Source organism: Limulus polyphemus, unplaced genomic scaffold (genome assembly GCF_000517525.1).
Source record: "Limulus polyphemus unplaced genomic scaffold, Limulus_polyphemus-2.1.2 Scaffold1574, whole genome shotgun sequence".
Taxonomy (NCBI): domain Eukaryota; kingdom Metazoa; phylum Arthropoda; class Merostomata; order Xiphosura; family Limulidae; genus Limulus; species Limulus polyphemus.
Genome location: NW_013667184.1, coordinates 104,389 through 118,704, shown reverse-complemented (window position 1 = coordinate 118,704; position 14,316 = coordinate 104,389). Strand labels below are relative to the sequence as shown.

Sequence of the window (14,316 nt, the reverse complement as noted above, 5' to 3'; positions counted from 1 at the left end):
AAGACAATCGCAGATCGCATGAGTTAAATGGGGTGGTGCCCCATCTTGTTGGATGTAGAGCTGAGAGAAATTCGGCCGCTGATGTAACTCTGGAATGATGTTGTTCGTCAGGACCCGCTGGTATTCGTCGCCTGTAACAGTTCCGTTAAAGAAAACTGTACCTAGGACACCAAAGCTTGCAATGGCACCTCAAACGGTGACAACCGGCTGGTTAAATTACTGCTCAAGTGTCACGTGTGTGTTCTCGGCACTCCAGTACACACAATTATGCCTGTTGACATGTCTGGACAAGTTGAAGGTGGTGTCAACAGATCGCACAATTTGATCTAAGATTGTAGGATTCTCAGAGATCTCATTCAGCATGATTTCGCCTGTCCGGATCATCCTTCAATAAACCATGGATCAACGTGGGGCGATAATTTTCAAACCCAATAAACCATGGATCAACCTAAGGCGATAAGTTTTCAAACCCACAAACACCACCAGTTGCTGTAGAAATGTTCGTCAGATGTCGAGTTCTTTCGAGGCCCTCCTGGTAGACTTCTTAGAACTTTGAACGAATGCTTCTGCCACTAACTGCCTGTTCTCCTCTGTGCACACACTTCTGGGTCGACCAGATTTATGAACATTCACAATTGAGCCAGTGGCATTTAATTTATCGCGGATGTGATAAATCGACAGCCTGCTTGGAGGCGAGATCTCGAACGTTTCAGTCCACTCCATCCTGATAGTCTCAGCCTTTTCTGATTTCCAATAATGTTTCAGCACCCTCTTCCGTTGGTCATTAGTCAGGTTACCAGCCATTATCTTCTTATCGCCTAAAAACAATTTAACATATTCAACATATGCAACTCAACAGATTCTGCAACTCAATAGATTCAACACACGCAACTCAAAACAATTCAATAGAATCAACACATGCAACTGCATACCTACTTTTGGGACATTCTGTATATAAAAACGGAAAAGTTATTAATAAAAATAGGACTGATTAAGATAAAATCGAACAAATTTGAATCATATTTTTTTACTAGTTACAATAATTAAACACTAATTGCGTGATTGTAATAAAATATATAGTTTGCAAACAACGTATTCATAATAATTGACCTTATGTACTTTGTGTTTGGTAGTTTTCATTATTTTTTCTCACTACTAATATTGTGGCAAAATAACAGAGTAAACCCTAAATATTTTATTTGTTCCGAGATTTTATATAATTTTGGTAAATAGGTCCAACAACAAAAATTTATTTCATTTATTTTTCAAAACTTCAATCATTAGTATTATGAAATTGGAAAGAAAGGAATTTTAGGGCTTACATAAATGACACTATTTATTATATTAGGGATGCTGGCAAGTAATGTCGTTTTTGCTACCTTAAATTCACACGTTTCTAATTATGTGCTTTCGCTTTTTTTTCAGGTGAATTGGATTTAATAGACAAAAGAACCCTTCTTGTTCATCAATTTTCTGTTAACAAAAATAGTTTTCCTCTAATAAAACAAAATTACTGATCACATTCCTAACGAGAATCACATTCGACATTGCATGGTCTACGAGTTTTATAAAGGTAACAAGGCAACGGTGACAACCAAAAACATTTGTGGGTTTATAAAGATGCTTTGAGTGTCCGAAAATTCCAGCACTGTTTTAAAAAATTTAGGTCAGGTGATTTTGATCTTTCACATTGCCATCGTTTAGGGAGACCAGTAGAATTGGACAATGACCTCCTGAGGTCAGACCCCCGCCTAACGTTCAAAAACATCCTAAACAGATCAGGAATATCAATAGACAAGGAGTTTGGGTTGCACACAAACTGTCAGATGATAACAAAGCCCAGTACATAACAATTTGTAATTCATTGATAACCAGACATGAAATAGAACAATTTCTTCATCGGATTGTTACAGAAGATGAGAAATTGGTTCTTTATGTCAACAAGAATTAGTGGCTAAGCCCTAGTTTGAACCATATTCTGACAGCCAAACCAGGTATATACTCTCAGATCGTCTTGTTGTCCGATTGGTGGGACAGAGTCGACATAATTCATTTTGAGTTATTGAAATCGAATCAGAATATAACTGCAAACCTTTATTGTCAACAGTTGGACCGTTTGCACCAGGCTCTCATTGAAAAAAGGCCAGCACTGATCAACACAAATGAGGTCATTATGAATCGTGAAAATGCGAAACCATACTCTGCAAGAATATCTCAAAAACAATCAGAGATTTGGATTGGGAAGTCCTGCTTCACCCTCCATACTTCCCTGACATTGCTCCTTGAGATTACCATGCATTCAGATCTATACAGCACCTTTTCAGTGATAAAACATTCAGAAATATTGGTGGCATCGAAACTGCTCTCGCAGAATTCTTTGTCTTAAAGGAAACTTTCTTCGATCAACGAAGAATTAAAAGCTTAATTGAAAGATGGCATATTGTCATTAATAATAATGGGGATTATGTAACTAAATGAAAAATAAATACTTACCTTTAAAAGATCTTATACTTTATAAGGAGGGGGGGACATTTACATTCTGGTACCCCTGATAAAATCACACGCTTCCCTGTAATATTGACGAGACCCAAGAATCGAATTACATCAATGGCGCTACCGCGTGACATAAATTAGAACTACCGCATCTAAGATTTTTTCCTTCTGCTAGTTTCATCACGATGGGTTCGAAGATTTATGATTTTTAAGCCTACATCGTAGATAAATATGCTAACTGCTAGTATGTATATGCTGCATTATCATTTCATTATTTTAATATATTTTTTGTGACTCACTGAACAAGCACTTTTCATTAAAAACGGCATAAGAAAACTGCGTACATAAAGTAGAGGTATCAACTGTATTTTTCACACCTTTTATCTCAACCAAACTTGGAAAGCACCATTAGGGCTATCTGGGAAGTGACGTAAGAAGTCAGTGTTCTATTGTGACCGGAGGATCGTATGTGTTTCTCTTGCGTTAAAGTGGTACATCAACTGGTTAGATACAGTCCACTAGTTTTTTTGTAGGTGTTAACATCTCTAAAGTTGTAGTAAAAGTATTTTACTGATGAGACTAGAATGTCTAGTTAATCACCTCTAACTTATCAGTCTTAAATGCTAGACTATGACTGACTCAGGAGTGTCTAGACGTGTTTTCATGGTTATCCTTGACTGCAGTGGTATTAGGGTGTTTTCTACCTTCTTATATTAATATGGAAATGTTTACAAAATTTTTGTTTAGTCTGATTCTTTGCATAAAAATGTGGCCCAGAAAACCATTATGTTGAATTCATTCTAGCTACCTTTGTTTTTCTTCAGAGATAATACCTGCTCCATCTGTCGGGGTATTACTGCAACTATGCACACTGCGGAAGCACGCCATAAACAGCAGTCTTTTATTGGCCACACAGACGTCTAGTGGTTACGGTCTTCACTATGTTATATGAAAATGGCCAGTCACGTAAATTTCACCAGTCATTATGGGTAAATCTGATATTTCCTTTTAAGTATGGAGCATTGGATTAACACAGTTCTACTTAGGTTTCAAAACTTGCGATACAATTGCTGACTGATTCAATGATCTGAAAGCAACAGGTCTATGCAAGTATGCACTGTTTTTGTTTAATGATATAAATAAAGATTGTTTTACGCTTTAAACCACGTGTCCAGACTATTTATTCTCTTAGCTTAAAACACATTCGTTTGGTCAATTTCAGATTTACTTTGTAATTCTCCTGCACGAATCTCCTGTTATAAAGTGGACTTACCAAATACTATTTCAGAAAATCAGTTAATTTGAGAATACCACATTACTAGCTTATGGTAAAAAAATAACCATTCTAAAAGACAGGTTTTCTTGTCATAAAATGTTGCGAAATTGAAAAAAATTATTTCTCATCTTTCTCCAAAATATAAACTAAAAATAAATTGATATTATCTCTACACGAACTTTTAATTATATCACTTCCAAAATTCAGTAACATTCTTCTTTAGTTTATGTAACTAAACAGATATCTTTCAATACACTAAGGTACGTTTAATAAACACTGTATCACACATGTTGAATAAAACTGTGCAATTGTGCCAAAATGGTTTCTTCTAGTTTTTAACAAACCCTATTTTGGTTGCTAAGGTATAACTTGAACTGTTAAATTGTGGCATGTTAAAATAAATTTGGGAACACTGATACACATTTTGAACCTTGTGTTCCCATACACTGTATAAACATATTTGATGCTATATTGCAGGTTCTAAGTACAATAAACATGGTAAGTATTCTATTTCAATAGTATCTTTTTGGGGAAATGTTTTGCATGTTAATCTAACTGTGTCCAAAAATATCCAAATAGAATAGAAAGCAAATAAAGTTGTAATCATGTAGTATCATGTTTTCTGACAAATAAGGGTATGGACAAAAAAAATTTTCCTTGCAATACCAACCAAATAAACTTAATATTGCAAGTGTGTTGTTCAGATGGGGTCAAACATTAGAAAACCCATGCTCATAATTTTTCTTAGGAGTGAAAAAAAAAAGAAACACAAATTAAAATAAATAATGTTATTGAATGTTACTAAGTTAATATTAGTTTCTTACAATGAGGGCATCTTACATGTATCATTCAATTATAATTAGCTATAAGTGAGAGGAATATTCAACATTGATAAGAAAAATGCATGAAATGATGTTTTACATAATGATATGGGCTGGGTTTCAACACAGGATGTTGCACATTTTATAGAATCACTTAAACAGAACAGTACCTGTACAAATCATGTAATGGATGGCACTTCACATCAGCTGCCAAAATCAGGATTAAAATTACTATACGAGTAAAAATCAAAGTAAGCCAATCCTGATAAAAAAAATAGTGTTAATGGATTTGTGATAAATTAATTAATCCTTGATATAGTATTAACAAACTAACCATAATATAAAACTTCAGATGTTTTGTAAGTCAATAGATATAAAAATATTTCTTCAAAGTCAAGTAAGAAGGGTTGAACACTACTGTGTAATTATAAAAGTCCAAGAAATTTGACATGTAAAGTATATTATTACAATTTAAAAAGAATTAGACTAAACATGGTTGTGTACAGATCCACTAAAGTAAGCAGAAAAATGTTAGCATCCAACCCAAAACATTTAGGGTGAAAATTATTCGAGAAAAAACCAGTCTTATATAGATGATCTTTATAAAAAGTAGTTACAAAATACAAGAAACATTAGCCCCCACCCCACAAACACTTTTAGATTTACAAGATATTAAGAGAAACATTTTTATAGGGTATGTATCTTAACATAGTGTATAATGGTTTTCATATATTCAACCTTACTGTTTCAAAACACTTTAAAGTTATTTGGTATAATCACAGGATAGTTTGTTGAGACAAATATGTAAATGAATGCATGCTTTCTGCAATTATGTTGGATTTAAAAGAAAAGCAATTTAAACATGACACCAGTGTGATCACGCAAATAGGTTTATTTACATTTGTAGAAGTGAACAAATCAAAGTATAACAAATCACAGCTTATAATGAAGTACTGAACATGGCCCACCTGAACTGTGCAAGTGCTGAACTTTCACAATTAACGCAAGAAAAGTAAACATTGTTTCCATCTAATTTACTTGTATGTTACAACACAAGTAAAACGGGTGATTGATAAAAGATTTATTTCTATAATTATTAATAGTCAGAGCTAAATTGATGTTTGTCTGAGAAAAAATAAACATCATATGGTGTCAGTCTATTATATAAAATATTTCCTTTCAGAACTGACCAAAGTTGTTTAAGTAACGAAAATTACCTACCTGAAATTTTTTATCTTATATCAGTACAAGATAATAAAATTAAAATTTATTTATTAACAGGACTAATATACAGTTTGACCAAACAAATAAAGACACAAGCAACAGAAATTTAAGAGATCTATTTTTACATAGTTAATGTCACCATTTCCCCCTTTTTGACCAATCTTTAGGTGTCCAGTGTAAACACTTTGGATCAATGCGTAATGGTCGTTTTAATGCAGCTCTTTCAAAAGCTTCAATAACATCCCTTGTAAGAGTAATGATGTACTGGCCCTTGTAGTAGTTAATAAGGTTCAGGTACTGTAGTGTTGAGATCACATCTTCTTTCTTGATACTGGTCAGTTCGGAAATTTCACTGAAAAACAAATCATTTATTACTATCATGTATAAAACTACGTAAACTTCAAACAAATAAGAAAAAACGGAGGCATTCTCAGAAATCAAAATGCATCTCATAAGCAGAGTTTAAACACATTACAAAAAATTTCATGATTTTCAAGGATCTTGGCAAAAGATTCATAAACCAGATAAGCAGGACTTACAAAGGCAGAATATGTTAAATAATAATAATTAACACTTTCAAGACAGGTCATGGGTGAAAGGCCATGTCATCTTGTTTGTTGACTCAGATTCAAAATTTTATTGAATTAGTATTTCATGAATTTACGTCAATAACTTTGGTATCAAACTGTAGATTATAATTCAAATTTTTGTACTATATATTACTCAATTTCTTATTTAAAAGTAAATATTAAAAAACACATAAGCATCGATTTATGTGTCACATGGTATGTTGAATGAAGCACTGATTCAAATTAGATGTCTGTGAAGTCAAGATGCTAAGTCAATAGTTTTGTACAAATTAGAAACTCAAATTATTGACAAGCTACAATATAAAATAAGAATCTCTTATCTTTTCTATTTGCTAAGATATTACTCATGTAATAAATCAAACATAGTGACACCCCACCACTACTTTCTTGTCTCACCATAAAAACTCGGACTTCTAAACACTTAAAAATGTTCCTAATCTATGTTTTTAGACACCTTACTTGATAGTTATTTGTGGTTTTTCTCCTGCCTCATTGGGCTTCAAATTCAAAAGAATTTCTAAAATAGTTTCTGACCAATAACTTCTATAGGACAGCAACCCGAGATCAGATAGAGGTTTTTCAGGAGAACCAGCTTTTCCTTCAAACTTAGACAGTTCATAACCTACCACAAAAATAATTAGTCACATTTTTTAATGAGAAAGAAAAGTGTTACATGTCAGATTATTTAGTGTGAAGTGTTTTGAGACACAAACTAATAGAGCAGCAGCTGAGAAAACCTTTTAAATAAATCAGTTCTATTGCAAAAACGTTATAAGTTTTATCTTGGAACATTAAAAACAAAATACTACAAGAAATGAAAATTCATGTGAATCACAATTACAAACAGACATTTTTTTATGCAATATTGATTATTAAAGTTTAAGACAAATAAGATTATTTTACTCAAAATCCCAAAGGAATGGTGAAACATCCTCTTGTTGTCTCTTTGTACTAGCCATTTACACACCAAAGGATTGCCACTGACATCTCTTGAAGTTTCCTTCTAACAGTGGAAATGCTCAACTAAGTTGCATGGAACTTGCAAATTATGGCCATTCCATGCCAAATTACGCAAAATCCAGAAATTTTCCCGAGTGACCATCTCAGATTTTTATTAAATTTCATCCAAGTGCACTTCTATGATGGCTGCATGCAAAATTTCAGTGCCATATTAGGGAGCATGGTATTTATTTTTTGCATTTGCTACTCTGACAAGTTGTTTTGGAGGATTTTATAGTGCTAATAAATTTCTATATTTTGAAGATATTAAGCTGCAATTTGCTATAATACCTAATTCATATTTGGAAAATCTGAATATCAACTCATTTTTAGTATATCCTTTATAGTTTCAGAGGTGGAGACACCTTAAGTTGAGCTTTTGCTCATTCTAGAATATATTTTTTCAGATTTCAGGGTACCATTATCACCTGATCAAAACACTAAATGTAGGTGCTTCTTTGAAAGAAAGCGTATCTGAACCAAGTCCAATATTAAAATGTAACTAGGTCCTAGTATGAGAGAACAGAAAAATCCAAAAATTGTGCCCTCATACCATAACCACTCCTCTTGAATTCAATTAACCATAACCTGATAACTAATCAGAATTTGATACTGAAAGTTTACAAGCAGCTATCAATTTCCACATTTCCATAGGTGTACATTTGAGTCAAATTTCAAAAAAATTGTAGATAGTCACCCAGGGACGTTTTAGTGAGTTGGCATGAGTTTTCAATTTAACAGATTCACATAATTTGTTTTTCTAGCATTTTTCAGGTTGTGAAATTTCTACAATTCTATAACACTTTAGAAAAAGCATTAAGAATACTTTATTTTATGTTATAATTGCATATTTTTTGTTGATCTGAAAATTTTAATTTATTTATATATATATATCTAGTTAGTTTCAACTTCATTAATATTTAATAACACATTTCTTTTGATATTTTTTTTGACAATTTCAGTAGTTGCCACTTCCAGTTATAAAAAAAAAGGCAAATATTTATTGATTATCCAGGATATGACTTTTCAAATTGATGTTATCATGACATTCATCAGACTAGTTAACACTAGTCTTGGTCAAGATCAATTTATATCTAATAAATATAGTTTCATGTCAATAAATTCTTTTATTCAGGTGTATTATTTCAATACAAAAACCATAATAATAATGTTCAATAAATAAATATTTAAGATATTGGAATATTTTGTTATTGTCTACCATGCTTGCTAAACCTAATTAAACTTACTTGATGTCTTATCATTGGAGAAAATTTCTGTACCTTTCAAACACATAATTTAACATAAAAGTAACTTCAGGAATGAAAAAATGTCTAAAGAAGCTATACAGAATCCACAGTTATGTGGTTTTTTTTCTACGTCTCCTAACTGTACCATTAAATTCCTTACTTTATTCCATCAGGATTTTTGTGTAGACACTTTCCCATGAAACCATAGGTTATTGCTCATTTCACTTTATTTTCTCTACACTGATGTAAATAGTGTATTATCTGCTCTACCTAATCATATTTAAACACAGCATATGTTTCATTAGTAATTATGTAGGCTACATGGTGCAACAAATAGTTTACTATTTGCTCTACCTAATCATTTAAACATTGCCTATGTTTCATTAGTAATTATGTAGGCTACATGGTGCAACAAATAGTTTACTATTTGCTCTACCTAATCATATTTAAACACAGCATATGTTTCATTAGTAATTATGTAGGCTACATGGTGCAACATATAGTTTACTATTTGCTCTACCTAATCATTTAAACATTGCCTATGTTTCATTAGTAATTATGTAGGCTGCATGGTGCAACATATAGTTTATTATTTGCTCTACCTAATCATTTAAACATTGCCTATGTTTCATTAGTAATTATGTAGGCTACATGGTGCAACATATAGTTTACTATTTGCTCTACCTAATCATTTAAACATTGCCTATGTTTCATTAGTAATTATGTAGGCTACATGGTGCAACATATAGTTTATTATTTGCTCTACCTAATCATATTTAAACATTGCCTATGTTTCATTAATAATTATGCAGGCTACATGATGCAACATATAGTTTATTATTTGCTCTACCTAATCATTTAAACATTGCCTATGTTTCATTAATAATTATGCAGGCTACATGGTGCAACATCTTAAAAGAGTAGGAATGAAAGGCTGTATTAATAAAACCACAAAATGAGAAAGAAAATCAAACGAGAAACACGACGTAAATGATTATAATCTCAAGGGATGATAGTTTCTTGAATATAAACCTATAATTTAGGTTTGGCATAAAACATTCTACATATATAAAATCTACAAGCATGTTGTTTAAGGTTAAGGCTCATTGGAGCTTCACAGAAATGAAAGTAGATCATTTAAAAAAATTTTTTATATGAATTACATTAAAGAATATTACAAAATATCAATTTTAAAATAATGTTGTATTAAAATCTGTAAAACAGAACTATTATTTTAACTTAAATTTTTAAATTTAATATGTAAGTGTGCACTTGACACCTGAAAGGTGCTCTGTAGTCCGATAGGGTTAATCCACAGTGTTTTGTATTTACAATAAAAACAACTGATTTTATAATTATTATCATTACATCAATAACTTGGAACCATTCATTGTGGACTGACTTGGATTTAGTCATTGATACCCGATTTCAAAGTGATATCATTATTTTTTACTCATTTTAAATCACCAACACCCTTCTTTTAAGTAAGTTAATTGCAGTGAATGACAAGCAAAGTGTTAATATTATTGAAAGATTTTGCAAGTTGTAACAAGGCTAGACAGATTAAAAAATTTTTAAAAATTAAGCAGCAAAAAACCAGCCCAATATTTTGCTTTACATAGTAAAAATTCTTTATTATATAACACAAAAGTTTAACATCTTGAGGATTGCAGTTCACAGAATATTTGAATACAGAAAAACATGTTAACTTACTAAACTGAATTAAAAGTTTCCCATAGCCTCTTCTTTGATATGGTGGTAGAGTTAAAATACAAGCAACATTATAATCTTCAGAAGATTCCTTCTCCTACATATATATAATAAATAATAAAAAAAAAAAACACTTTAAATTTCATTTATGTTTTTTCATACAAACTCTAACATAAGTACAAGCATTTTATTCATGTTATTCAACCATATTCTTTTGAAACTTAATAACCAAACAAGAAAGAAAGTTATTCAGCAAACAACAAAATGTTTTTTTAGCATAAAGATACACGACAATCTATCTGTGTTCTGGTTACCATGGAAATTTAACCTAGGATTTCAAAGTTTAAAGTCTGCCAATTTTGCCAATGACATTGCAAAAGCAATTTTGTCATAACTAGTTTGAAATGCTATATACCAAACCAAATTAATTTATATACAAATTACAGATAAGTAATATAAAAATTAAATAACCATACCAATCATCTACCAGTATGCTTCAGGTTTACCAGTAAGATTTAAATTCTCAGAGGAAGCTAATGTTTTTGATCTCGTTTAATAAAAATGCAAACACGATCAATTCTTATATCTCAAAAATCTAGATATAAACATAACTGCCTTTTAAATAAACAAAGATAAGGATTCTCTGGTAAAGTTCTATCCTTATTTTCTTCTTGGACTGACAGCAACTGTTTTCTTTACCTTAGAAAAGTATCCCACTATGTGGAAACCCCTGTTATCTCCTTCAGTCATTATGTAAAACAGGAATGGATCAGTATCATAATAAAGAGTTTTATGATCCAGGAAACATTTGGCCAGTAAACACAAGTTCTGGGCATAAACCTGAAAATTAGAAATATACAAGAGCAGTACGATCACCCACTTGCTTAAGGTTGTAAAAGTCAAAAGTAGAAACAACAAAGTTATAATATGGTTTAGAGGCTCGCATACAAAAAACATGACTCAAATCACTCGAGAGTTTATATTAATATAGTGCATACACACACAAGTATGTTTTAATTTAGTTTTTCAGTCACCAAAAAGTTCAAGGCATTTGCTCTAACAACATAATAACAATGGTGACATTCGTGTGATCTACTTCATTAACTGAATTAAGTAGATCTTATCAAGCCATTAATACTCATTTTTTACCAAACAGAGGATTGAAATGGTAGTTACATGATTTGCCCAGGATAATGGAGAGAAAAGAAAATACCAGGACCAAACTGTCATTTTCAAGGATCTAATTTACTGATTTTAACAAAAGGTGAACTCCTTTAAATCAAATAACCAATGTTTTATTATTTTTATAAAAAATGCAGTTACAAAATTTCTAGCAATAACAGTAACACTTGAGCTATAAAATAACTTACTTAAGCAAAAAGAAAAATACTATTAATCAAGCTGTTAAAAGAAATTCTAAAGGAACAAAGCACTAAAAATTCTTTATCATTTACAATCTCTTTAATATATACTTTCACAATTTCAGTCTAACCATATATGTACAGATTGGGGCAAAGTGTGCAAGCCATGACCTTTTACAGAGTGCCATTCAATATGGTATTATGTACTTCATGTCAGAGTTAACAACTATTTATTTTACCATATGTTGACAATTTAGCAAGAGTTCATAGCAGAGTTCAAGATATAGTGTATAAGGATACAGAAAAAAAAAAACTGTAGATACACATTTCATGACTTCTATACGTTACACAAAAGCAATATGCAAACTGCACAATGGACAAAAGTATTTTTAATTTTTCACATGAACTTTACCTTGCACTGTGATCTGTCAGAGTCTGATTAACATGATCAATTCACAGATATATCATGAATACAAACACCTTTGTAACTCATCTGCTTTTTGTGTACAACAAAACTGTACATTTTACTAAAAGCTGGCCACATTTTGTTTACATAAATATAGTACATTTGGAATTATGTTCTCTATTCTTTCTCTTATTCGGGGTTTGTTCAATGGATCAAGCCCGTGCACATTTGATTAATATAAGTGATAAAGCCTTTTGCCAAAATGCTTTTAGCATGTAACAAAAACCAAATGATATTTACTGAACATGTTATTTCAACTTGTCAATCAGCTTGTAGCTATTTGGTCATCATGTCAATCAAACATAATCAAAGATTCACATTCATATTGTTGCTGAAACTACTCTCACATTTTTTCACTCATTAACAATGTTGTACATCTTGTGATTTTTCCTCACAATTGCATTTAATTATTTTCAAATGCTTTCTCTGTATATTGCTAGAATTCCACATAACAAAGAACTGGAAAACTTATGGATCACTCAAACCTATACATTTCAAAGTGATGTTTAGCATGTAAGTTTTCTTGTATGATAACATATTTACGTTTAAAGGAAACTCAAAACAATAATTGTTCTAAATAATTATTTATTTGTTGTCAAGGGTGTTATCATGTGCATCAATCATCACAGGATATGATGATTATAAGTCATGAACCATTTTTTAAAGATTATTATTCATTTTAATTCTGAAAGAAAAATTAATAAGAAGAATACAAAGATATAAAACTATATTAATAACATACATTAATATACTTTACTTACAGTCCTGACTGCCTCTGCCTTTTAAAAGTAGGAAACTTCCTTAAAATATCTTGTGACTCATAAAATATATCATGTACTAGAATGTTATACAGATATGTATATAGTAAAACTCTGCTTAGCACAACCCTGCTTTAACCCTTCCATTATGGGCTGGGGGAATTCACCCAGCTCATAATCATTAAAGTTTGTTTTTGTTTTCTTGAATTTTGTGCAAAGCTACACGAGGGCTATCTGCGCTAGCCGTCCCTAATTTAGCAGTGTAAGACTAGAGGGAAGGCAGCTGGTCATCACCAACCACCACCAACTCTTGGGCTACTCTTTTACCAACGAATAGTGGGATTGACCGTCACTTTATAATGCCCCCACGGCTGAAAGGGCGAGCATGTTTGGTGTGACGGGGATTCGAACCCGCGACCTTCAGATTGCGAGTCGAGTGCCTTAACCACCTGGCCATGCCGGGCCCACCATTAAAGTATCCATGAGAGTAATTATACTATAATTTTTGATAATGTATGCACATCTTTACAAAATTTTGCAGATTATTGGTAAACATTGCAAGGTTTTCATACAGAAATTATCAGGTTTTTAAATTAAGTATTAAGATTTTTTTAATTAAAGATTTTCTCATAAACCTTTTTCTTTCAGAATGTTGACTATCCAACATGCAAAGCAATTTTGATTTTAAGATTAAAAATACTTTAATGCATTAGAACATTTTAAAATTTCACATGCAAATTCTATATCTCCAGATAATTATCAATACTTTTTTAGAAAAAACTTTATATTATATTTGTTATTTTCACTACTGTATTTCTGTAGGGGTTGGTTTGATTTGATCAACTTCATAACCTCAATGAAAAATTAGGAAAAAAAATTATGCCTTTTTCATTCTAGAATGACTACGAATTATAGCACAAAAACACAAATGTTTAGTCTAAATAGCTTAAATCTCATAACATTGTACAATTATATATATATATATTTTTATTATACTTACCATCCAGCTGTGCCTGGCTAACAATACAGAAGTTCCAATGACGCGACACTCGTGTAATCATGTTACCATATTAAATAACATAAAATTGACCTTTGGTCTGTACAAAGTAACTTGTCTTAGTTGTGTTTTAGTAGACTAGTATTTTGTAAAATACAGTCACATTTCATTATTATACATTATATATGTATATACATTAATACTAGTAACAAATAAGTTCTTAAACTTATTTTTCTTAAACATAGAACAGTAAATACAGAAGTAAAGAAAACAATTATCTCTTCTGGTTACAATCTTTGTACTCGTTTGTCATAGGTTGCTAAGCCTTATGAAATTTCTCACGTGGAGGATGTGAAAAGAAAACTTTTAAAGGT

General features: G+C 31.4%; 1 protein-coding gene across 3 annotated transcripts in view; it reads right to left on the bottom strand.

Annotated features, from left to right (window-relative positions):
* Positions 1-5,464: 5,464 nt before the first annotated feature.
* Positions 5,465-14,316, bottom strand: part of LOC106464163 (histone acetyltransferase KAT5-like) — a 24,525-nt gene continuing 15,673 nt past the window's right edge. For all 3 annotated transcript variants that reach the window (XM_013924284.2, XM_022391849.1, XM_022391850.1), the window contains exons 10-13: positions 11,060-11,200; positions 10,364-10,457; positions 6,864-7,026; positions 5,465-6,166 (exon numbers count right to left, since the gene is read on the bottom strand). In XM_013924284.2, the coding sequence (XP_013779738.1) occupies positions 5,950-6,166; positions 6,864-7,026; positions 10,364-10,457; positions 11,060-11,200 (615 nt within the window). In that variant the 3' untranslated portion in view covers positions 5,465-5,949. The remainder of the gene's footprint in view (positions 6,167-6,863; positions 7,027-10,363; positions 10,458-11,059; positions 11,201-14,316) is intronic.